This window comes from Ursus maritimus, unplaced genomic scaffold, assembly GCF_017311325.1.
Source record: "Ursus maritimus isolate PB19 unplaced genomic scaffold, ASM1731132v1 scaffold_7, whole genome shotgun sequence".
In the NCBI taxonomy this organism is placed as follows: domain Eukaryota; kingdom Metazoa; phylum Chordata; class Mammalia; order Carnivora; family Ursidae; genus Ursus; species Ursus maritimus.
The window spans coordinates 14675664-14700859 of NW_024426885.1; the positions used below are offsets into that span (position 1 = coordinate 14675664).

The window sequence follows — 25196 nt, forward strand, 5'->3', positions numbered from 1 at the left end:
CTCCGTCAGGCTCCTCCGCTGGGAGCCTGCTTCTTCCTCTCCCACTCCCCCTGCCTGTGTTCCCTCTCTCGCTGGCTGTCTCTCTCTGTGTCAAATAAATAAATAAATAAATAAATAAATAAATAAATAAATAAATAAAATCTTAAAAAAAAAAAAACGGTTGAACTTTTAAAGCGAGGACAATGGTGGCTACCAGAAGCTGGGCGGTGGGGGCAATGGAGAGGTGCTGCTCAGAGGGTATAGGTTTCAGTGGATGAATGGGATCTAGAGCTCTGTATGCGACATGGTGACTACAGCTAGCGAGACTGTATTGTACACTTGAAACTTGCCAAGAGAGTACATCTTAATTGCTCCCACCCTCCCCAAACATGGAAACTACCTGAGGTGGTATGTTAATTAGCTTGATTGTTGATTCCTCATGTATACATGTATCAAAACATTCAGTTGTATTCCTTAAATGTATACAATTTTTATTTCTCAATTACACCTCAGTAAAGCTTGTTTGGTGGGGGGAGGATAGAAAAGGCGGCAGGGAAAAGCTGGTTTTGAGAGAGCCATATGTCTTAGTGCTTCCTGAAGGCAGCTATTCGAGTGATAGGGAAAACACAAAGCTCATGCTTTAAATTGGGATTCTTCATGCAATTCCAGGACATAGGGAATAGGGAAAGACTGAGTTTGCCAGGAAAACTTTTTGCAGCTTGGGGATGTCTTTAGAATGACCTATACTAACAACGGTTGAAAGAATCATTGGAGGCCAGAGGATGGAGGATGAGTGACTGATAAGAGATGGGCCTTTGCCCCAAGAACATGGTCCGAGGCACTGATTTAGGACTCTCGCTTTGGAGTAGGGCTCCCAGGAGACTCATTCTCCCCATCTGTCCTTCTTTTGCCTGCCTGGCTGTCTCCAGATAAATTACCATTTGCCAGGGGGTCCTAGAAATATCTTAGAATGGCGTTCGTCCCAGCCGTGTGTGTCATTACTCAGAATAGAACTGACTTAAACCAGCTTGGGATCCATTGGTAACAGATTTGGAGAAAGTCAACTATCTTTGGCAGCTTGAAAGTTCACTTCCCTCGAGAGGCACCCTCTTGTAATATTTTAAAATATACAATAATATGAGAAAACTCTTAGGGACTTGAGTTCCTGTCTTAACATTTGAGATAGATTTCCCCTTTGGAAGGGAAGAAATAAGAATAAACATTTTCAAAAGTCGGCTTCGAAGTGTAATAATCAACAAACCAAATACAATTCCTTTGGGGAAATGGGTGGCCTTGGGTGTGGGGCGTAGAGGACTCATCTGCAGTTCCTATGAAAGGCTTGCCTTTAAAAAAGGAAAGTTGATTGATTAGTATAAAATGTCATAGAAATGTCCAAGTGCTAACCCCCTGAGGTGATAAAATACCAGGTTTTGGGTAACCCGCCAAGCTCCCATGTCAGGATTAATTGGCAGTCATATTAGTAACAAGCGTGACGCAGGCTGTGCTATTGTGGGCATATCCCTTTGACTTGTACAAAGTGGTCACATGAAAAACAAAGGAAGATTAAAAATTCTACCAATTATTTTATCTTCTGTGCACTTGAGTGGACTGCTAGCTGGAAAAAGCTCAGGATATTTAAACCAAATGGACTGTACTTGTCGCTTATTTAAAGTAAATATCTTTGGGAGATGTAAGTAGGTGTTGGAAAAATCCCTACTGGGCCTCACTGGATGCCACTTCATTCTGGAAGCTTAAAGTAAAGACCCCTTAGAGTGGCATTTGTAGGTCTCGGATTCCATGGTCAAGCAGGGTGCTAGAGCCTGGGGAAGACAGCCCAGGGGCTGTGGCTGAGGACGCTGGGGAAAGTGTTGCTGCCTCTGCCCCTTCCCACTTGCTTTCTCCTCAGAAGAGCTGTGATTGACAAGAGAAAGTCTGGTAGCTGGGGGGCACACACTCCGATCCATGGCTAGTGGGTGGGTATGGGATAGCTGTGAGCAGTTGGAGAGCTCTAGTGAACAGTGAGAGCCACAGCCAAAGTCAGTTTTACTTAGGAGCCAAAGAAAACATCTCTGTGGAGAAACATGGAGGGCCAGAGACAGAGACAGATTTCAAGTAGGGCTCGTCCCCTCTCTCTAGTGAGACTTCTAAGGCAGCGTTCTAGAAAGGAACCAGCAATGTGGTTTCTCGGTCATAGATGAGATGTGAGCATCTCCAGTGGGTAGTCTTCGTGAGAATGCTCACTGCTAAAATCACCAGGACAGAGGGCTGCTGTTCTCTTCCCCACCAATAGCCCATCATCTGCTCTGGTGGTCAGACCAGGCTAGCCCTAAGGGTCCCGGAACAGGGGCCCTGCTGGCCCTCTGTGGGCCATGGGGGCACAGGTGGGCATCTTTCCTGGAGTAGAGAACCTGCAGCACACACTGCATTTTAATCCCTGGCCTCCTTGACTCGATGTAGTTCCTTCTCTTCACAGAGCACAGTTTGTAGCTTATAGAAATGGGCTGGGTGCTTGTAGGATGCAGGGTGTTTACCGATTGGTAAGAGGAGCAGAGGGCAGACAAGATTTGCCAATCCATTTAACTCCTACATATTAGAGTATTCAAATATTTAATTAGAATATTGAATATTAGAATATTGACAATCATCTAGACCTGAAACAAGACTTTCCATTCTGGAAGAACAGCATATCCCCCCATTGCCTCAGTACCCCATCACCTAAACAAAGTCTCTTTGTACCTGATAGGGCCAGACCAGACCGGAAATGATGTCAAAGCTCTTCCCAGGGCCAGACCCCAAAAGTTCTAGATGTGGCGGCAGGAAGGCAATTATCCAAACCTGCTAAATACCCAGCGCTCCTCTGGCTGTGACCAAGTGAAAATTTTAAGTGTTGAGTTTTAAAAGGAAAGCTGCCAATGGGTGTTCTGTAAATCATTTGTGCCAGCAGACTGACCCCATTATGTCAGCTAATCCTGGAAATACAGGAGGTAAATTTAAATCTTCGAGCATGAAGCACTTAATCAATATTCTAAATGTTTTTCTTGCAATTTATGCTAGCAGAGCAATGGGGTGCTTTGGCGTCCTGTTAATCTTCCACTTGAGAGCAAGGCCAGGGTGGTGGGATTTTGCACAGAATGATTGGTGGGAGCTGGAAGGGGAGTGAGTGAGGTGCTTACTTCCACACCAGGCCCCTGGCTTGGGGACGGTCATCCCCGGACTCAGTCCACCCATGCCAGCGGGTGGAGCCACCGTGCGGGCACCTCCTGGGGACTGTTCTTTCACCTGTGCTTGACAGCTTGACAGTGGCTTTGTTAGCAAGAGCATGAGCTTTGGGGTCAGATGGACCGGAGTGAAAACCCTGGCTCGGTTCCTATTGCTCTGTGACCAGGGGCACATCTCCTACCTTCTCTGAATGTCTGCTGTACAACATCACCTGCCTCTCACATTGGTTGTGAGGATTAGAAACCTGGTTCCCCTTATGCAAAGAGCCCAGCATGACTGTCCAACCCTCTCCACGTGGTAAGTAGCCACCGCTCTTAGCATGATTGATGAGAAGTGTGAGAGCTTTAACTCTGAACCCTGGGACTGTAAAGGAAGGGCTCTTCCCAGCAGCTGGGAGTCCATGGAGAAAAACAGATGGAGCTCTCTAGATTGTGCTTTCTTAATTTGTAAGAACCGTTGGAACGGAGTGGTATCCAGCTGATTCTAAGAATTGGTCATTGTAGAAAGTCCTAAGGAAGGAGGGAAGTACAAGTGTACTTTGGACACCGGGACGAGAAGGAAGGGAAACCAAACAGCAGTAAAGAAAGGACCAGGTTTTGCGGGGTTACTCCATCTCCCCGTGCCCACAAGGAGTCTCCTGGGAGTGTCATCCTAACCACCAGCTTCTCGGTGGTGTGACTGGAGCCGAGACAGTAGTCAGGTCTTGGTCCAGCCTGGGTCCCAGAGTTGGACTGTCTGCCAGGAGCTATTGCCACATCTCTTTAACCAGCACTGACCTGGGGAAGAGGTGACACAGCTGTAAACAGGAAACTGTCTTAGTTGCAGAAAAGATCATGTCCGAGAACCAGCCCCGCGTCTCAAACTGTGACACCAAGACTTTGATTCCTTCCCATATCTGCATTCTGCCGGTACTGTTATTTGCTTCATATTCATCTTTAAACTCAATTACTAGGGGCACCTGCGTGGCTTAGCTGATTAAGCCGCTGCCTTAGCTCAGGTCATGATCCCAGAGTCCCGGGATCGAGTCCTACATCCAGCTCTTTGCTCAGCAGGGAGCCTGCTTCTCCCTCTCCCTCCCCCTGCTTGTGCTCACTCTCTCTCTCTGATTAAAAAAAAAAAAACTTCAATTACTAGATATACTTACTTGTATAAACACTATTATTTTTAGACTCATTCGAAGCTGTTAAAAACATATGTGACGCATATGTGAATCAGTGTGCTAGTTCTCTGTACATTATAATCAATATATAAATATTAAAATTAAAAATGTTAGTAATGCTGCCTGCATAGTGTCATAGACACCAGTGGTCCCCAAACCCTCTTTGAGAAACATTATAAGCCATCCAATACGACAGAACCCAGAACAAATATATTTGCTTTGATAACGTGCATCACCTTTTCATGGTTGGGTAGTAATAAAGCAAGTGTGTATAAGCTCTCCCCATGAGTCGAGTACTGTTCTAAGCACATCACATGTGTATAGTCACTCACTTAATCCCCACAGTAACCTCATGAGGTCAGTACTATTATTATTCCCATTTTTTCAGACAACTGGCCTGAGACACAGAGAGGCTGGCTCGGGGAAGGAGAAAGAAGAGGCGCATCTTTCCCTCCTGTGTGCTTTAAATGACTACACTGTATTACTTAAATCAGAGCACTTTACCTTTTTGTTTCTAGGTAACATTATTCACTCAATATAGATTAAAATCAGTCCGTACATTCTTGTGGAACATGTGGCAGATGGAGGTGCCAGACTGGTTCATAAACTGCCATAAAGAACGGAAACGATACCTGTTCTGACACCAACTGGTGTCCCTAGAACTCAGTCCTGACGCCAGCTCTCGGAGGCAACACTGACACCAAAGGTTAAGGGCACCGTCTCCAACAAGACAGCACTGACTTCAGATGCCAGCCACACGTCAGGGATCCCCAGGCCACCTGCACTTCTGACCAACCAGCTACAAATGCAGGGCTTCCCCCGACCCCTCAGATTCAATCCACGAGTGTGACTCAGAACTCAGGAAAGCACGATACTTACCATTACGGTTTTATTATAAAGGATACGAATCAGGACTAGCCAAATGGAGAGAGACTGAGGCTGAGGTCTGAGACAGTCTCCAGAAGAGAGCTTTTGTTCCCTCTCCCTGTGGGATCAGGACACGTCCCCCTCCCAATGCACTGATGCATTCGTCCCCAGGAAGCACCGCTGAGCTGCAGAGACCAGAGTTTTAATTGGGGTTTCATTACACAGACGTGATTGATTGAGCCATTGGGCCTGTGATTGAATGCAATCTTCTACCCCTCTCTGCTCCCTGGAGGTCAGACGGTTGGGCTGACCTCGCATGATTCAAAGCCCCAGCCCCTTGGCCCATAGTTGGTCTCTCTGGTGACCAGCCCCCGTTCTGAGTCATCTCATTACCATAAATTCAGGTATGATCCAAAGGGCTCATGAATACCAAAGATACTCCTGTCACTCGAGAACTTCCAAGGATGTATAGGTTGTCTCCCAGAAACCAGGGACAAAAGCTAGTCAAATTCCAATTTTAATTCTAGGGCCAAACAGTGAAACTTCTCATAAGAAAGCGGGAGTTGAACTTTTGAGCATGGGCTCCTTTCACCACTTACCAGCCATGAATCCTTGGGCAAACTACTCAGCCTCAACTTCCTCATCCCTGAAATGGGGATGACATGGTAGAGCCTGTTATGAGCATTAAATGTGATCCTGCGGGGGCGCCTGGGTGGCTCAGTCATTAAGCATCTGCCTTCAGCTCAGGTCATGATCCCCGGGTCCTGGGATTGGGCTCCCTGCTCAGTGGGAAGTCTACTTCTCCCTCTCCCACTCCCTCTGCATGTGTTCCCTCGCTCTCTCTCTCTCTCTGTGTCAAATAAATAAGTGAAATCTTTAAAAAGAAAAAAAATGAAAAAAAATGAAAGTGATTCTGCGTGTAAGGTATGCTCGGTGCAGTGCCCAGCTCAGGAACCATGTAAGTCTTCTAACCTGTAAGTTTTCAGCACCTGGACGTCACTGGTCCTCTTAGTCCCATCTTCAGTAATAGAGAAGTGCCCTGAGGGGGGCAGGCTGGCTTGTGCATTGCTTTGTGGGTCCTGTTTTCCAGTGGCTTTTCTGGTCTTGTGGGGCTTTGCGCCTCAGAACAGGCTTGTTAAGGATGAGAAAAGGTGAGGCCTTGCCAGGGCGGGGGTTTGGAAATGTAATTCAGAGTCAGATGATTCTCTGTGGGGGGTCACTTGCTTCCTTGGAATTCTTTGCAGAAGGTGGGCTGTGCACCTCTCTGCCCATCTTGGAAACTTCAGTGAGGATGTTTCCATGAATTGAAGAGCTCCACCAGACCAGACTTGCTCAACCTTGGCCCTCTTGACTTTCTAGTCTGGAAATTCTTTTTTGTGGGGGCTGCCCTGTGCCCTGTAGGATGTCGAGCAGCGCCCCTCGCCTCCACCTTCTAGATGCCAGCAGCACCTTTCCCCAGTTGTGACAACCACAGATGTCCCCAGACAGAGCCCGATGTCCCCTGGAGGGCGGAATCATCCCTGACTGAGGCCCACCGTCCAGGAAACGAGGGCTGCCTCAAAGACGCCCTTTCCTTTTTACAACGAGGGAAATGGTGGTGTTGGAGAGTCTTTTCAGGTTCCCCTATGTGGTGAGGGGCATATGGAGACGGAAGAGCGAGCCGCTGCATTGGACCACATCTTTCCTGGTAGTGCAGGCAAGAACAATGGAAAGGGGCTGCAGTGGCCACCGAAGGCCCATGTTTGGACACTGAAGTTGATTTCCCCAAGGCGACACTCTCTTGGAAAGGGGCCTGTGGATGGTATCACAGGTGGTACTAACTGAGGCTCTCGCCCTGATTCTCATCACCCGAGGGCCTGCTGGTCTCCACAGCCCTCCGGGCCCCACGCGCCCTCACCTTCTTCTGACAAATGTTTTTCCACCCACCCGGCACCCTGGACGGCACTCCATTTCAAAGGAGACTTTTGCCGGACGACCAGCGTGGATGGAAAGGTGTACACCCCACCACCGTCGGGTTTCATGGGGAGTTTCGGGGGGCGGGAGGGGTCGTTGGGCAGGATCATAGGGCCAGTGCCAGACGCTCCACCGCCGAGCCCTCAGCGCATGTGCTGAATCTAAGGGACTCCGGCAACACAGAGGCCGTTTCCTGAGCCCTTTGTTTCAAGAAAACGACTTTGGTGCTTCCTGCTATGCGTGGTGTTTGGTTTATGGTCTTCGTGAGGTCTCCATCATTTCTGTGTATTACGGAGTGTTTTCTAGCCCCCGCTGCTGTGTTGGTCCCATAAAAAAAAAAAGTCCAGATGTTGGCTATACCTGCAGGTCCTTTGCATCATGCTCTCCTGCTCGGAGCGAGTTTATTTCCCCCACTCGGGGAGAAATGAGCTGTGGGGGGTGTCTTCCCTTAGCAGCACTAAGCTGCGGGGCCCCCCACCCAGGCTGCTTCTGGGTTCCCCTGGAAGCCGCACCGCAGAGCTCTGGACCAGGCTGCCGAGTGGCCCAGGGGCCGTGCGTGACGGGCCGGCTACTCCCAGCATGGAGAGGCTGCCGGCGGCCTCCTGGGACTTAATCTTCCCAGCTGCAGGTGCCCGCAGATGAGCTCAGAGGGAGGCTGCCTCCCAGCATCCACCCACGTTAGCCCTGGGAGGAAGGAGGCTGTTGTAAAAACAGTTTTCTAAATAACTGCTTATAGAGCATTTTCAAAGCCCTTCATCCAGGAGAGTGCTTGAATTCAGAGCTCAAAAATGGGGTATTACTCCATTAAGGCTGCCGTACAGCCTGCTGAAATGCGCCTTCAACTGCGTATTCAAACCCCATTAGACACGGAAGCTTGCAACGTGGAACTGGTACCAGAAAACAGACATTTCATCTTGGGGGTCAGGCTTCACAGCAGGGAGGGCGGCGTCATCCCCCCACGACAAAGGCCCCCCGGACTGGGGGGCCTCAACCACAGACAATTGTTCCTCACAGCTCAGAAATCCAACAAGGTGTGGGCAGGGCTGGTTTCTCCCGAGGCCTTTCTCTGTGGCTTGCATGTGGCTGCCTTCTCACTGAGGCTTCACGTGGCCTTTCCCTGTGTGTGTGCGTCCCCGTTGTCCCTCTGTGTGTCCAAATCTCCCCTCCGTATAAGGACACTTGTCAGATTGGATTGGGACCCACCTTAACAGCCGCATTTTCACTGAATCACCTCTTTAAAGGCCTCTCTTCAAATACAGTCCCATCCGGAGGACCTGGAGAATGGGGCTTTCATATATGAATTGGGGGGGGACCCCGTTCAGTCCATAACCAATGTGTGAGGGACAGGTACTTAATAACTAAACATTTGACAGTTTAAAAATCTCGTTTATGGAGTACATTTCAGTGGGAAAAAAAATTACTATTACTACAAGTCTTCCCTGAGTGCACAGGGTTCTGCTAAGTATCTCTTGTGTAGCCTTTGAACACAAGAGACTCACTCTTGGCTGGTCCTGTGGTGGAAAGAACATGGGGAAAGACCCCTCCGTGGGGAAGAAGCGCCGTCCCGCCCAGCCCGCCAGTGTCCGCTGTCTGCCTTGCCTGAAGCGCCTGCTGTCCCGTGTGAGCTTCCACAAACTTAATTGGAGTAATGATTTTTTGTGATTGACATGTTTGCACTGTAGCAAACTTTGGTTGAACATATTGTTAGAATATACAGTACTGTAATTTAAGATTATTTTATCAGCAGTAAAGGGTTTTATAATTCATTTAAAAAAGTTGTAATGGGCTTGAGCATCTTCAATATAGTTTAATAATATAGCGTTTTATAGCTGGCTGTAAAATTTCAGATTACGGTTTCAGCAATTGTGCAATTCTATTTTATAGTTTAATAATTGTTCAAATGAAGGAGAGTATAAAGTTCCTAAAAACCAATTTAATGACTTAGAAAAATAGCCTTTGTCAAAATCTAATGTATACCTTTAATGAACCCAGCTGTCACCTTTTCAACAAAGGCGGATCATGGTGCCTATTTTTCTCAACCACAAAGCCCTCCAAATTAAGCACCCAGAGTGTCGTATCTCTGAGTTATATTTTTTCTCCTTCTTTAAAAAATCTTTCATCCCTAATCTCCTTCAGCCAGAATAAGCCTGTTTGCCAAGCACACGGTAGACACCAGCGAGTCCGAAGCCCTTCAGCAGGAGCAGGGAGAAAATTGGTTCTCTCTTGAGAAGGTTCTTTGTTTTACAGATGACCCCTTGATCACACTGCTTCAACCCCAGCTTCTGATTCTAATAAAGTCCCTTATTAATGCCTCCAGATACCCCATACCTTACCATTCTGTGAGTGGCAAAATGGGGAACCCTACATTATACTATAATTGTATACTATTAAGACGAGTAATAAAAGTGTTAGCATATAGCATTGGGGAAAAGGCACTATTTCACGTTGTCATTGGAATTATAGTTCGTGTTGTTGTATTTCTGGGATTTTCCAGGGTTATGTTGTCAGACAACTAAAATCAACAAAAGAGGAGGCTCCGGACCAGGTATGCAAACACAGGTATCATGGAGCACAGCTTGAGAACATGGTCCCAGGACACTTGGGTGCAGTGATCCTTGGGTGGACCGGCTCTGAGTCGGAGCCCTATTGCAGGTACAGAGAAATGGCAGCAGTCAGAGGAAGAGCGCATGTGGCTGAGCTCCTTCCTGGTGGGGGTGCAGTCCAAGGACTTGGGGCTCACAGCGCATTTCCACTCTGTTAGAAACACGTAATGGCAGGGAGGCTGACTTTGAACCGCCCATCTGAGAAGTGAGCAGGAGAGAGGGCACCTGCAGTGGTAGACGCTCTCTTGCATCACCCCGAAATGATGGGGCCTCCTTTTCCCTGCTTCCCACTAGGCTCCCCCTTCTCGGTCAGCTCCAGAGAACATCTAGCTGAAATTTGCTGCTGCTTGGGGACAACGGAAGGCTGTCTGTCCCAAGGGCCTCTGGGTAGACTTTGCCAGGTTGCAGTCACTTCAGCAACGATGCCCACAGCTAGCAGGCATTCTTGCTGTCCCGGGACAGGCATTTGCTCCAGGTGTCACCTGTTGTCTGTACCTATTCCGTGTCCCAGAACATGGCACCCCCTACGAGGTGAGGGGTAGCACTTGTGATTGTGAAGTCCTATGGAGAGCACAGGCAACACCATCATTCAATTTATCCCCAACCAAGCTCGCTTTGAGATATGATATACCCTAAGCATTGAGTGTGCTGATGCTTGACAAGGGATTGTGCAGACAATAGGCCAACAGCAGCATGGTTAGTTCTCTCCAAGGTTTTGGTTTTGGATTTTAAGGAAAAGAGGTTGTGCTGAAGAATAGAAAACCCGGAAGGATCCGGCTTCTTGCTACAATAGAATCAAACCTTCCTGTGGACTTCAGTGGAGAGTAACTTCGTCTCCTTAACCCTTGGATTCATCATCTATAATATGGGAGTAATGAGCACTACTGCCTGGGAGGGTTGTAATAATTAAACAAATTAAAATTCTCCGGCGTAGTTACTGAGCCTTCAGTTCAGCCCAGCAACTGTTTTTATCATTATTTTATCTTCCCGGTGGGTCTGTGCTTAAGCACGAGACAGAAGGAGCCTGTACTAAGGGGGCATTTGGCAACCTTTATCCTGAAATTCATTGGGGACATGAACTTGGGCATCACACAAGGTGCGTACCCTGCAGAAGGGAACCAGGCTCAAGTGGATTACCCACTTACGATGTCTTCTCCCAAACATCTTTGCTTTACCACTTTTGTAAAAAAATGGGGATAATAACTTAAGGATGGGGATGGGAAGACTAGACCCCCTTAGTGCACTCTAGAGCCATTAGGCCACCTGTCCCTGTGGTTTAGATGGCAGTGAGGCTGGTCCATCAGAGGGACAGTAATTCAGCAGCTGGACGATCGCTTAACCCAATTGCCGGGTAATAAACATACTTAATAAAAAGGAATCTGGTGTCTGCACCGTCTTGGCCATCAGTACGCGCTCTTGTCCTGGGTGACCCACGAGAATACCTCTGAGCACACGTAGCTCACATGCTATAAATAAATCCAATTTCTTGTATCCCCTGCTGACCTTTTATCCTTAGAACTTCTAACCAACCATGCCTCCCTGAACAGCAGTCTCTGCCTTGTGTGTGAGCCATGGAGCTCACGTGTGGGAGCAGAATGGCTCCGGTTCTCCTGTGAGGGTCAACAGAAGTCTCCCCTCCACTGGGCCCCTCCTATTTGAAGCCCGAGAGGAGTCATACCATGGACAGGGCTGTCTGGAAGGGAAGCTGCAGACGGTGGGCACTGAGTAGACATTGAGGAGTTTTCCCCAGAGTGGCCACTGCTGTCCGCTCCCAGGCAGCAGGCGTGACCCCGGGCTTACTACTGCCTCCTTGGGTACCTTCTCAGCTGTCAGCAGGATAACCAGAACTACTTCCGCGGGTCGATCTGAGGGTTATGGGAGGTAATGTGCGCCACATCTGGCATGGAGTCCCTGTGCATGGGTTTGGGAGTCAGGAGGGCTGAGGTCCAACAGATGACATCTCAGGGCAGCTGCTGCAGCTGCAGAGACTTGGCAAATGCCAGCCTCTCCGAGCCCGTGTTTCTCGATCTGTGCAGAGGGGAGAGCTCCGCTCAGAAAGTCTTGTGAGTGGTTGGGAGTGTTCGGTTAGGCACCGATGGGGTCAGTTATAGGAGGAGACTGTCGTGAATGGTAACTGGTCACAGTTCTCACCATGAGTCTGCTTGGTTTCCTCAATTATCTGTTTCTCCTCTGTCTACTAAAAACATACTTTTCTTTAAAGTTTTTTTAAGATTTGCTTTCACCTGGTTTTTCACAGCACCAAGGGTGCTCCATCTTTCGAACAGAGGGTGAACAAAAGCCCGGGGTCGGTTCTATCTGCAGCCCACGGCATTTTATATGAACCCTTAGTTACCACCATAAGTCACAGAGCCATTACGGGGCCGCACTCAGCTGCACATATATGCACAGGAGAATGAGAGGCTTAATAAATATTATCTGATGGCAATGAAGATGCGTGCCTGATGGGACAGGCTTCATGCACTTCTCATCAGAGACCACAATGAATCTTTTCTGTTGCTCTTGCACATTTGCATTTCCAACTGCACATTTGAGACAACAAATGTTTCATTTTAGGGCCATCCCCCGAGTTGCCTTTCTACCCTCCTTGCTGAGTGTTTGCTCTACGGAACGCCTCCCTTACCCCACACCAAAATGTCTTTCACACATTGTTTGGCATAATCTTACTGGTAATTGGGCATCATTTTCTAAAATAAAGGTCATAGTTGCTTCTTGTCTGAATATTTTACAAATCAAGCAAGTTAACCATGAAGGAAAACACGGTTCTCTGGTGTAGTTTGCAACCTGTGTTTGCCCCAACCTCGGGAAAAACGAAATGGCTGGAAGATGATCCCGGGAAGTATGGAAGGGAGGAAGGCCAGCTCGAGTGCCGTGTTAGGCTTCCTGCTGGAGACAGTGTCTGCACCATCTTGCCATTAGTGTTGAATTACAAGTGCAGGGCTGCAGGCATCCTTTTTATGGCATGCTGGAGACTGACGAGCAAGCCCGGGGGACTGCTTAGCTAATGGAGGACTGTTGATATATCTTACTGGACTGTATCTCTTTCATTGCATTCATTTTTAAATCCAAGGGCTCACAGAAGATCATGTTCACAAGCCAAATTAGCTCTAGCTTTTGCATTTCTCCAGTCCAAGAATACCAGCCTAGAGACCGCAGGGAGGCTATGCAACCCTCAGCAGCACCCTGAGGTCTTAAAGGACTTCCCCCTTTCACATTTGATTCTCAGAACAACTCTGTGAGGTAAGCAGGAGGGCAGAGATTATTACGATTGAAGCTGATGGTTGAAAAGCCAAGAATAGGACCTTCCTAGCCTGTGTTCATTTTATCATCCTTTATCAATCAAACTGGTACCAGGAGCAGGAGAAGCTCTCTTAACTGCCTCGTGTAACCAGCTCATCACAGAAGCCAACCTCTCCATTCTCTTGTAAATATCTAATGCCCAAGACAGACAGCATGCCCCAAGCGGGTCACCTCTGTCCATCTGCTCACCCCTGCCCTTGCTCTCTCCAGTTGAGAGGCAGGCTTAAAAGAGTCAGGCACGTTTGTTCTCAAACCTTTTTTATGCTCTTATGGTTGGTGTTTTGTTTACAAATTTAAATCGGTATTATATGAAGGATTTGAAAGAGGAGCACAGAAGGAAGCATAGTTGTTTCGATGAAAACTAAGTTGAACACATTGAGAAAGCCAAATTCCTTTAAAAAATGCCTTTGGATTAGGTGTGGGTGAGACAAAATTATAAAAGACTGAGAAAAATTATAAAAATGTAAAAAGATTCTGCTCTGAGATTCCTCTGTGGGTATGAAACAAATGTCACTCCTGTTTTAAAGAGACTAAAACTGGAAATTGTAGATCGTGAATTAATTATAGGTGTAGCTTCCACAAAAAATAAGCCAGGGAACTCCAAACAGCAAATTCTTTCTTTAAAAAACTTTTTTTTAAAAGATTTATTTATTTATTTGAGAAAGACAGCAAGGAGAAGGGGCAGAGGGGAGAGGGAGAGAGAATCTCAAGCAGACTCCCTCCTGAGCGTGGAGCCCGATGCAGCGCTCAATCTCAGGACCCTGAGATCATGACCTGAGCCGAAACTAAGAGCTGGACGCTTAACTGACTTGAACCACCCGGGCGCCCCAAAGAACTTCTTTTAAAGAAGTTAGCTTTGGTCATGTCCCCCAAAATCAATAAAAGACAGACATTCAGATTTGAAATTAGATTATTTGATATAACACATACAATGAAATAGTATTATCCAGCCTTAAAAAACAAGGATATCCTGCAGTATGCAACAACAGGGAGGAATCTGAAGGACGTGATACTAAGTGAAATAAGCCAGCCACAGAAGGACAAGTACCGCATGATTCCACTTAACATAAAATCTCTAAATCCTCAAACTCATGGAAGCAAAGAATGGAATTGTGGTTGCCAGAGGCTGGGTGGAGGGGAAACAGGAAGTGGTGTCGCTTTTCAGTGGGTGTAGAGTTTTGGGGATGCTGGATGAATATAGGTTCTGGGGTGTGCTGTGCAACATTGGGCCTATAGTTAGCACTGCTGTATCGTGTACTTCAGATTTTGTTAAGAGAGTAGATCTCATGTTCAGTGTTCTTATCACACTTTTTTTTTTAAAGCAGCTTTGAAATAAAAAGTTTGAGACAAATGTGTCATTTTTGAGTGATTTAATGATTTTGCCCTTTAACTTAATTTCTCAATTGACAAATAATCTATGGGCACAGTCCCCAAACCTGTCAGGTAGTAGGATTTCTACCCTAGGCTTGGCCCTAAGCTCAACCTGAATTGCGCAGTTAAACTTGGAATACCCCATGGGTGCCAGGAGTCCAAGACCTGCTAGACTCGAGAACATGAATCCACGTCTCTTTCAAGGCTACGACCCCCCCCCCACCCTTTCCCCCACAATCTGGCCTCAGTTCAGTTCACTGCACTGGCTTTGGAGGCCTTGTCTAAACAGCCCAACCAGGATCTGAGCCTGCACTTCTTCTGGGTAAGGAAGCCTCACTTCAGGCCTCCTCAGTCTTTCCCCACCCCCATCTTACGACCAGGCTCAACCTGCCCAGAGCATACCAGACTAAGGAAACTTGGCACCCAGTGGGCCTTCCTAAACCAATGCTGAGTGAAATCTCTTTATAAGGCCTTCTTAGAGCTTCAAGTAATGAAAGTCCTCTGGCCAAGATTCAGTTAGACACACTGTCTTGCCGAGAGTGAGTAGAAAAGCCGCCCCTTTCTCAGAAGGACACTTGCCCCATCCCCCCCTCCTCTCTTCATAGCCCCTCAGCCCCTACCCGACCTGCAGCAGGGTCCGTGGGGCTGGCAGAGATCAGTCTGGCGGAAATGCATCCCTTCCCTGCTGAGCACGGGCGCGAGAAGACAAACTTCCAAGCCCAGGGGCTCAGAGCAGGTCTGATTTATGTGTCGACTTGTTTTCCGCAGCTGACTTTACTGCACATTATTCAGACCAGTGGTTGCAAGTGGTTGTTACCAAGTTTGTAGGAAAACCAAATCCATAGGAAGGTGAGTTTCAAAACAGACCGCGGCAGGGATTTTGGAAAGGCTGGCCAGCGGCTTGTGACCAGACCAGCAGTAAAACCTCCCCAGGCTCCCCCGAATCCAACGGGCAAAATCCAAAAAGCTGAGAAGAGCATAATACTACAGAGCCCTGGACAGACCACCATTCCTTAGCTCAGATTCACTCGCAGGCAGCTGCTTTCTTCTGTCTTCTTTTGTGTAGAAATTAATGTGGATAAATATGTATGGAGTACACAATAGAATTGCTATATGATAAGTACCACCTATAAAAGTCTATAGTCAGGGGAGTCTGTGTTTTTAAAATGCAGTGTAAAAATGCAGACTGAAGCACGTTCCTCTGCTCAGGTAATGTTCAGAATTAGGTGCACACCGTCCTTCCTATGTCTCGTCCTGCCCGAAAATGTAAGGTGTGTAGGTGTAAACTGGGGAATGGCTGTTTCAGGAAGAACTCATGCAATGGTTTCCCCTCACAAAGGTCCAATTTATGCTGCAGAAGAGACTCATATGCTAATAAACTGGTATTGACAACCGTGATAGATGCAGCTCGGTACTTAGTGAGTGCTGGAGAGCAGAGTTGATTGCATTTTACAGTCTGTGTATTTCTCTGTTTATTGCTTGTATTCTGTCATTAAGCAAACAGGTTCCTAATATAGCAAATCTCTCTAATCAGTAAAGCAAGGGAGAAAAGAACCAGAAGCATCATTAATTATGACCATTTGGCTGCAGCCTGGACAGTCTGTTGCTATTGGATTGAGCTACTTCCTCTGGTTTCATTTTCTGGAGGTGGAGCAGAAACTGGCTCCCCTTATCCGTGGAGGAGAGTAGAGAAATGTTCCATGTCCTGCTGGCTGACAGCTGCCTCAAACCCCAAGATGAAGCACTGACTTCTCTACAGAAACGGAGACCTGGGGCAGAAAAGACCAGACTCCGCATCAGTGCGCTTTTAAGTCTCTGATTCCAAGAACAGAGCTAGTTACTGCTCCAAAGCCTGCCTCATCCCCGAGGCTCCAGAAGAGCCTACTGTGCGCAGAGCTCGCGTGCCCGCGAGGTGGCCCGGAGCGGAGGAGGGGGCTCTGGACGGAGGGCTCTCGGTGATGTGTGTGTCTGTGCGTTTTGAACAGGAAGGCTCCTGGCACCAGGGCAGACTTTCCAAATGCTAATCACTGGGGTAAAAGGCAGGAGCGTCATCGGTCTGACTCCAGGTAACAGAGGTTAACAGCATCTAATGCATTTATTAACCCTCTGGTACCGGGGACTGGCGAGGTCTGGCCCTACAATTACAGTGCGGTGGAAATGCTATTACCCGCCGTGCCTGGACTAGCGGATTACTGCCAGCGACAATTTTACAACACTGCTAGAGGGACAAGGCTTAGGAGGTGCCTGAATACAAGTTCTCCAGTTTTCCAGAATGACAGCAAGGCTGCCGGGCTGGAGACAGGCTTCGCCAGTCCCTTTCATCTCCCCATCCTCGAGATGGAAACTTGGGGTCCCATGGTTTGCTGATGACGTTTCCCCTCCTCTCAGAGTCAGGTGGTTTCCCCCATAACCACAGAAGTATGAATTAGCTGCTAGGAAACACTCTTTCCTAAAAGAGCTTAGAGAATTCATTTTTGAACATGCCGTACCAGTGGTTAAAATGGACTTTAAGAAAAATGAAATCCACTCTCTTCTCTTCTTTATCCTTCTCTCTCTTTTTTAGGAGATGTCATATTTTAAAGCCACACTGGAATGTTTGGTGTCTAGGTAGGTCCGGGCTGGCCACACCCTGTGCTGGGTCTCTGCATACGCCATTAACGAGCAGGGCTGCTGGGCCCATGGACAGGACTTTGAGCCCGCACTCTCATTACTCCACCCTTCATTTTATGGGGTTAGAGCTCCACAGTAAGAAGTACTCCTCTAGTTTCTAACTTACCTTATACCTTACAAGGCCTCGGAAGTTTTGTTGTTTTTTTTAATTTTCGTGAGACCATCCCCGTTTTTATCACCTGCGAGACAATGTTTGAAGTACGTAAGTACTCTTTGCAATAGTTGAAGTTGGGGGCCACATAATTCTATGTTTGCATTTATCAGACCTGATTAGCAAGACATTGATAGCTTGATGATGTTTCCAGAAATGCTCAGGATAAAAGCCCTTCAAATGTGGAAATAACAGGTTGCTCAGGCTTCTAAGATGAGCTCTAAGAACCAGATTTCCTGAAGTGGACTCTGGATCTGCATGGTTTTCTGACCCTCAGTGTCACTGGAGGGAATCAGACAGCGAACAGGACTCACAAGCATGCACCCAGCTAGGCACACACGGGTCTAAATTCCCAGGCTCTGCCCCTCCATCTGCAGCTTACAAACCCCTACGGGCATAGACACCCAGTGTGGCAGTGCTCTCCCTGCACTTCGTGCTAGCCGGTCTAGGCAGCAGAGCCCTGGGCCCTCGTCTTGTAATAAGCACTTCAGGTTTGCTGTGCGCTTGGAAAAAATCTCATGTCTATGTGCAGTCTTTTGATTCTGTTCCTCAGGTGCCACCTGCTCTTCCAAGAAGTGGTAACATTTGCTCTTCGCCTTCTAATCAGACTGCCCCACCTTACTGTGGTCCATGCGAAGTTCAGGTGCAATTCCAGGGCTGTTGTGCTCTGCCTCTGGGGGACTGGGAGTTGCTACCCAGATCTCTCATTGGGCAGCTGTGTTAATACACTGTGTAAGCAGAGCATTTAAAGGCCTCTGTGCGTGTGCTGCTGAGCCTGTGGGGTGCTAAGTGCTTCTGTGGGTTGGGAAGGTGCTTAAGAGGAAAGAAGGCGCTTGCTCAGAGCCTCTGCAGGGGCCTGGGGGCATATTATTACCTTTGCTTGGCATGTTATCCAGTTGTGCCAACAAGAATGGTCCTCAAAGCAAGATGAGCCTGGAGAGGCTGCCTCCAGATTCAGTGAAGCTACCGGGGCTACCGGGAGACAAGGCCTCACGTTGACCATTTCCTTTAGATAGATGCCAACAAGATGCCCACTTTGGGGAGGAAAGACCTCAGAGACTTCATAGACCTGGAGCTGGTTCAAATGTATTTTCCTGTGTCATAGAGCAGTAATCCTCACTCTTCCCAAACGGAAGGTAAGAGCTGGCAGGCCTATAACCCCGCAGGCAGTGTGAAAGCCTCCGTGACTGGCGAGGGTCAGCTACCTACCTCTGCAGATCTTGAGTCCACTTAAGACAATCTGTTAAGACAGAAGACTTTTCTTATCCATTGGTAGAAACCCCTTTATAATTATTTAATCATCATGGGCATTGAACTAGTAATTCAACACGTTCCTGAAGTGACTAAGGATAGCCAATGAGTACCCCAGATTGTGGACGTAATGAGTAAAAACTTACATACCAGTGCGAATCCTACAGAACAAAATAGGAAGGAGGCCTGCCTGACCCTTAGAACTTAGAGGCCTGTGGTTTAGAACATAGAGGCATAGGTTAGCTATGACCACAAGCACAGAAACAACTCGAAGGCATAATGTGTCTCAGACTAGGGGCACCTGAGTGGCTCAGTCGTTTCAGTGTCTCCCTTCAGCTCAGGTCATGATCCCAGAGTCCTGGGATCGAGCCCCATGTTGGGCTCCCTACTCAGTGGGGAGCCTGCTTTTCCCTCTCTCTCTGTCTCCCACTCGTGGTCTCTCTCTCTCACTCTCTCTCCATCTCAAATAAATAAATAAAATCTTTTAAAAAAATAATAATGTGTCTCAGACTAGAAGTCAGGCTGCTTTCTCTGCACATTTTAGTGAACTTCTTAGTTATGCAAAGGCCCTTAGCAAGGGTTTATGTCTTTTGTAGATTATGGCCTAGTAAAGAAAAAAAAGAATGCGATGTTTTAAGGCCATTTTGGTATCCGGGCACAATTCCAATCTTGAACAGAAATAAAACATGTAAAGTTCTGTACATTATTCTCTGCAGGTAACAATGCAATGGACCAGATTTGCTATTACTGTAGATTAAAAGTAGGCTTTTGGGTAAGGTTCAATTCCTCTTCCCATTTCTCCTCTGATCCTCTTATACATAACATTTAGTGACCTTTGAACAGCCTGGGGATGCTTCACAGTGTCTTATTCTTGATGCCTGTTTAAAGGTTTCTATTTCATATTCACAGCTGGCATATGCAAATATAGGTAAAGATTATGATGCCTCCCAAGTAGCATTATGGTCAATAAATGACTCCTTGGGCGAACATGCCATCATCAGCCTAGCATGTCTCCAACGAGTTACAGAAGTCTTCCTACAACAGGCAGCCTGCCCATTGCCATTCACTCAGTGCTGGTTGCCCAAACACTCCTTGATTCAGTGTGATGCTTGACCAGGGTCATCCTGCCGGCACACGAGCGCTCTGTCTTTGGTGCCGACAGACTCCTGTTTTGGGGGAAGGAGCTCATGGTCGGGGAGGTTCTTCATGTGGATTTAGGGGCACGTAGAGCATGAAGAGCCAAGCTTGCCAGGATTGCCTGGAAGAAACACTGTAATGGAGGAAAGAGCACATTTTCTTTCAGGAGTTTTAGAGACCTGGTCTATATCCTGACTCTACCAATTGCTATGTGACCTTGGAGAAGTCACTTAACTTCGCTGCGCTCTGTTTTCCTTTACAAAACAAAAGGGCAGTATTGGGTCAGCAGTTCTTATTGTAATTGTTTGAGTGATGGAAACTCTCCCGCAACTCAGTTCTCGCCTGGAAGCTCAGTGGGGACTAGTACCAGTGTGGGGAGACGGGGAGCCCCCTGCCACTGCCCTGGAAGCAACTTGGGATCTATAACACCCTGAACAGTTCCTCCGGGGGGTCCGTCGGTAAGAGTCCCTGCCCTGTGCCATAACTCCCGAGCAGGGAGCGGTTTACTCAACTGCAGGCAGCCCCTTGAGCCCAGCGACTACACCCTTTGGCTCCTGTCACCTGATGCCCAGCTTTGGAAAACAGCTCTGTGCTTGTTGACTGAAGCAATGAATAAAACAAATGAACAAACAAGCTTCGGGAAGACCTATCTCTGTGTTACTAACGAATGTGGGTTTTTTTGGTGACATTTGTACCTCAAAGGCACGTCCCCAAAATGAACATGCAGAAATATAAATGAGTTCTGAATATGAACGACTTCAAAGCTTTGTCTTGGGGCGCCTGGGTGGCTCCGTCGGTTAAGTGTCTGACTCTTGATTTTGGCTCAGGTCATGATCTCAGAATCAAGAGATGGAGCGCCATATTGGGCTCCGTGCTGGGCGTGAGGCCTGCTTAAGATCCTCTTTCTCCTTCTGCCTCTGCCCCTCCCCCCAGCACTCTGGCTCCCCCTCCCTTTCGGGGAAAAAAAAAATAGAAAACGAAACTTTGTCTTTAGTAACCTAGTCTTGTGCTGCCCCCACTAGCCACAGGTAGCTGCTGAGCCTTTGAAATGGGGCAGGTCTGAAGTGAGGTGTGCAATGTCAAACACACCAGATTTTGAAGACTTACTATGAAAAAAAGTAAAGTTTCTCATTAATAACTTTTTATATTGATTACATGTTGAAATGATAATATATTGGGTTAAATAAAATATGTTAGCACAATTATCTTCACCTTTCTCTCTTATGTGGTTACTAGAAAACTAAAGATTCTGTATGGGCTCATAGTTGTTCACATATTTCTATCAGTGGCTCTGCCCTAGACAACTGATTAGTGAATCATTGGTAATCATTATTCCATACTCTATATGAGTGATTTTATGTGTGTGTGTGTTTGTGTTTCCCCAGGCACAGAAGCTGAAATCCAATGTGTCGGGCGGTACACACCTCTGTCTTTCTGATGTAAGTTATGTTTCTCTCTGGGTCTCCCTGCATTTCTAGACACAGAGCCTTTGGGCCCTTGGTGATGATGTAAGGCTCAAAGACAATGAGATTCAGGTCTAGAAACAAGATCTAAGGCACCCTCCATGTCCCTCTGCCCTTTGAGCCAAGTGAGGTCTTCGGACCCCAGTGCACGAAGTTTGAACTATGTGTGGGACCCAGGATCCTTATCACAGAGCTAGACCCGGCACAAATACCATTGTTCCAGTGCTGGAGACTATGTGACCATAGTCCTGGAGAATCAGCCTGCACAGAGAAGACACTCACCAACTCTCACTGCTTACCAGAGGTCCTCTGTCTACAGTTCCTTTGACCTCCGCAGCAACCCAGAGGTAGCTAGGGCAAGCCACATTCCTCTCCCCGTTTTACGGAGGAGATGAATGATTTTGTCATGAGCTGATCATTGTGGTGGGATGTGGCATTATGGGACTGAGTGGGTGCTCTGGTGGGGACAGAGGCATCGGTCTCAGGGAAGGAAAGTTGTGCCAACTGGGAGTCCAAAAGCCGGAGTTCTGGCGTGGGCTCTCCAGCTGATGAGCGGGGCAGGCTCCTTCATCTAGAAAATCTAGGGTTGAAAGGGCAAGTGGAGAGAAAAGTTGCTGACTGCCCTGCCCATCTCGATGCAATTTGTGGCCCATCTCCATGTGAATGGATATTTGCCTTGTCCAGTTTTCTGAGATGATTCTTCCTGCCCTTCTTCCAGGATAAGGAGGGACAGTGGGCTTCCTCCTCAGTCAGTACCAAGAGAAGCATTCCATGTTGCGCTAGCTAAGGGGAGATCCAGAAGGTAGGAGTGAAGGAAGACACAAAGTTGTCCCACAAGTAGATTTCAATAATCCATAGTGGAGGAGCCAGAAGCAAGTGTTGGCCAGTTTATCGTAAAGTATATCTCAATATATCCAGTTCTCACCCAGCTTCATGATTCCTTTCCATAAAACTACAAGTCAGTGAATTGAGGTCTCCGTGGTCCTATCCTGGGCCAGCTTTGCTGAGTGGTACAGCTAGTTGGAGGTGGGGGTGGGAGAGAGAAAGAGTGTGGTTAAAATATACTGGGATAGGAGGAGTACATGCAGTACGTGACAATGAAAATATTCTCTCTTACAGCGTGATTACGAAAAGAACGGTCTCGCTGGTCCTTCCAGCCACATAACCACAAAATCAATGGCTGCTCCTCCAAGCTGCGGTCTGAGTCCACTGCTGGTTCTGGTGGTAACCACCCTGTCCACCTTATTTTCTTTATCTTTGGCAGAAACATCGTAGCTGCATTTAAATAACAATATGGACATGTAAAAAGACAAAACCCAAGCTATCTGTTTCCTGTCCTCTTGTATATCTGAAATTCCAGTTTTAGGAGCTCAGTTGAGATACTGCAAAAACAGTTTCATCCAACTGGAACTTTTTCTTTGTTTCTTCTTCTTTTTTCTTTTCATTTTTTCTTTTCTTTTTCTTTCTTTCTTTCCTTTTTTTTTTTTTTTTTTTTAAGAACTCTTCTCGTGATCCTTAGGGCTTCTATGGGCTACCTGATGCAGTGCTACATTCCATATTGAGAGGGCTTTGGGACCGGCTGTGTTGTCACGGGGCAGTGCGTAAATTTGTCTGTAAAACCAACTTGGCATGATTGATGATGGGGATGATTTTAACAATTTAACTCTGGCCTTTCCTAGCGAGAGAATCTTCTGTATCTTCTGTAATGGCTTTGGTTTCTGATGACATCACTTTAGCCCAACATGGGTGGGTGCAAGCTTATTTTGTCACAAAGCAAAGATTCTCATCCAGAGGATCTTGATGGCCTTCGTGCAAACAAGCTTGCACCAGTGCTCACCTTTCTATATGTACTGGCATTTTCCACACTGTTTGGGTACTGTGAAGAGTTCTACATTCTCCTACCAAACAAAAGACACCTGTCCCATCCAAATGTAGTGTCTGTCTTCTAATCAGAATAGAGGGGGCGAGTGTGCGTGACACTTCGCAGTACCTTGATCACTGAACGACACTTTCCTAAGCCTTACCTGAGGGAGAAGCCCTTTAACTAACAAGAGTCAAATATAGCGGACATGTCACGCTAATACTCTTTACACGTATGAGGTTATATGTAGAAAACAAAATTTTACTACTAAATGATTTCAACTCTTGGCTTTCTATATTTTGAAAGTAATGATATTGTCTTCATTTTTTACTGATGATTTAATACAAAATACATGGAGCTCGTTTTCCTCTCGTAAGTAGTGTTAGCTCCAATATTAACTTCAGGAAGACAGCTTTTCAAAAGCAGACTCTGAGGAGCCTCGTGCTTTAGCAGAAAGCTCTGCATCACGTAACTGTGGACAGGCAGGAGGAAACAGAATGGCCAAGTGTTGTCTTTTATCATTTCTTGAAATGCAAGCGTGCATAGCTGTGAGGAAACTGGCCGCCACTCGTAAATGCTCTGCAACAGCCGATGGCATGTGTGCCAGTTGACATAATCCACTACCTTGGTTTCCATGTTACTTGACAAAGGCCGGTTTGACTAGGCTGGGGGACAGGACCATGCCGCCCTCTTTTCTGAAGCAGATCTGTGCCAGGGTGCACAGTTGTTTTCCTAAGGGTTGTCTTGACTCTCAGCGGTGATGACCTGGCCACTGTTTAGAGGGATTTGGTCTGACGGTCAACAGGAATCAACTCGCATCTTGTTATGTGTCCTCCATGACAGACTGTGACTATGTGGAAAGAAAGGCTTGTGGATCAAGAGGGCCAACAATAGGTCTGTAGAGATGAGTTGGCCAGCAAAGATACACGGACCAGAACGGGACTCTGGAAACAAGACACCTGGCTTGTTCACTGCACATCACTTTCCATCATTCTCGTCCTTAAACAAGTAGAACCCTGAAGTGCACTTTTGAAGTCTGGTTGATGGTGACATTCAGAATCTGCAATGATCGAGTGCTAGGAGCCATGCTTCTCCAACACTGAGTAGAGAAGAGAATCCACCTGAATAGAGTGCTGGGAGCATTACTTCTCCCCACATCAGTAGAGGGGCTGGAGGAGGAACCAAGGTGCACAGTTCATACTGATCCCCTTTGCCCGCTGATGTTTGCCTTGTAAGAATTAATCGAATCACTGGGGTGGGAAATCTATTCAATCCAAGATAAAGGCATAGTCTTTTCGCTCTATTGGTGTTTGAAGTACATTTATATCCAAATGTTAATAAACATAAATGTATAATACTAAGTATCGAGTTTTTTCAGTTCAAAATGTTTTCAAAGAAAATTCATCAGACAAATCTGATTAGTGAAAGGTTTCGTAAAGACTCTGACTTTGAATAAACACATTACATGTGTCGAAACATTTGGAATTCCGGTCCTCTATGAAAGCATATCTCTTACAGATCATATTTTGTTTTAATTAAGGTATCTCTGTGGCTCTACACTGTACTAATTGCGTATGGGTCTGACTCTGTGTGATCTACTGTAGAAAGCTATTGATTCCTTCTGCTGTAAACAGCGGCTGTAATTAGCTTCAGATGACCGAAGAGGAAATAGGAGTTATCAGAGCTAACAAGGGTAGCCTTCGGTGAGGAACATGGGGATGTGCAACCCATAAATTCAATTTGGGAAAGCCTCATCGATCACCAACAAAGATCTCATTTTTCTTCACAGATAGAAGCAAATTAGAGTTACCAAATCCTAAATTTGAAAATAAATTGCTGATGAAATAAACAGGGGAAAGATGTTCAATGACAATACATTAGAGAGATTCTTACAAATTCATGCCAAGCAGGTGTTTCTGCCATTCAGTGTGATTCCCAGTTTGACACAGTGGACGTGAAACACCGTCATTTGCCCCAGGACTAAAGCAGGCAAGTGACTTAAATCTTTGACTTCCTTGTGCAGCAGTGCTGACAGCAAAAAGGATTACTTGCTATCCCTCTGTCCCTGCGTTTGGGGTACCACCAGATGCAAGGGCCGTCCGCTGAGGTCTGGGCCTCTTGCAGAAAGCATCTCGTGGTAGCTGATTTTGACAAAAATAGTGACTTAGGTCCATATGGACCATGACTCCCATGT

At 46.9% G+C, this 25196-nt stretch overlaps 1 protein-coding gene across 2 annotated transcripts in view; it reads left to right on the forward strand.

Annotated features, from left to right (window-relative positions):
• The window catches only part of GFRA1 (GDNF family receptor alpha 1), a 203262-nt gene extending 178903 nt beyond the window's left edge, over nt 1–24359 (forward strand). For both annotated transcript variants that reach the window (XM_040624309.1, XM_040624310.1), the window contains 2 exons: nt 21064–21117; nt 22261–24359. In XM_040624309.1, coding sequence (XP_040480243.1) covers nt 21064–21117; nt 22261–22416 — 210 coding nt within the window. In that variant the 3' untranslated portion in view covers nt 22417–24359. The remainder of the gene's footprint in view (nt 1–21063; nt 21118–22260) is intronic.
• Nucleotides 24360–25196: the final 837 nt, after the last annotated feature.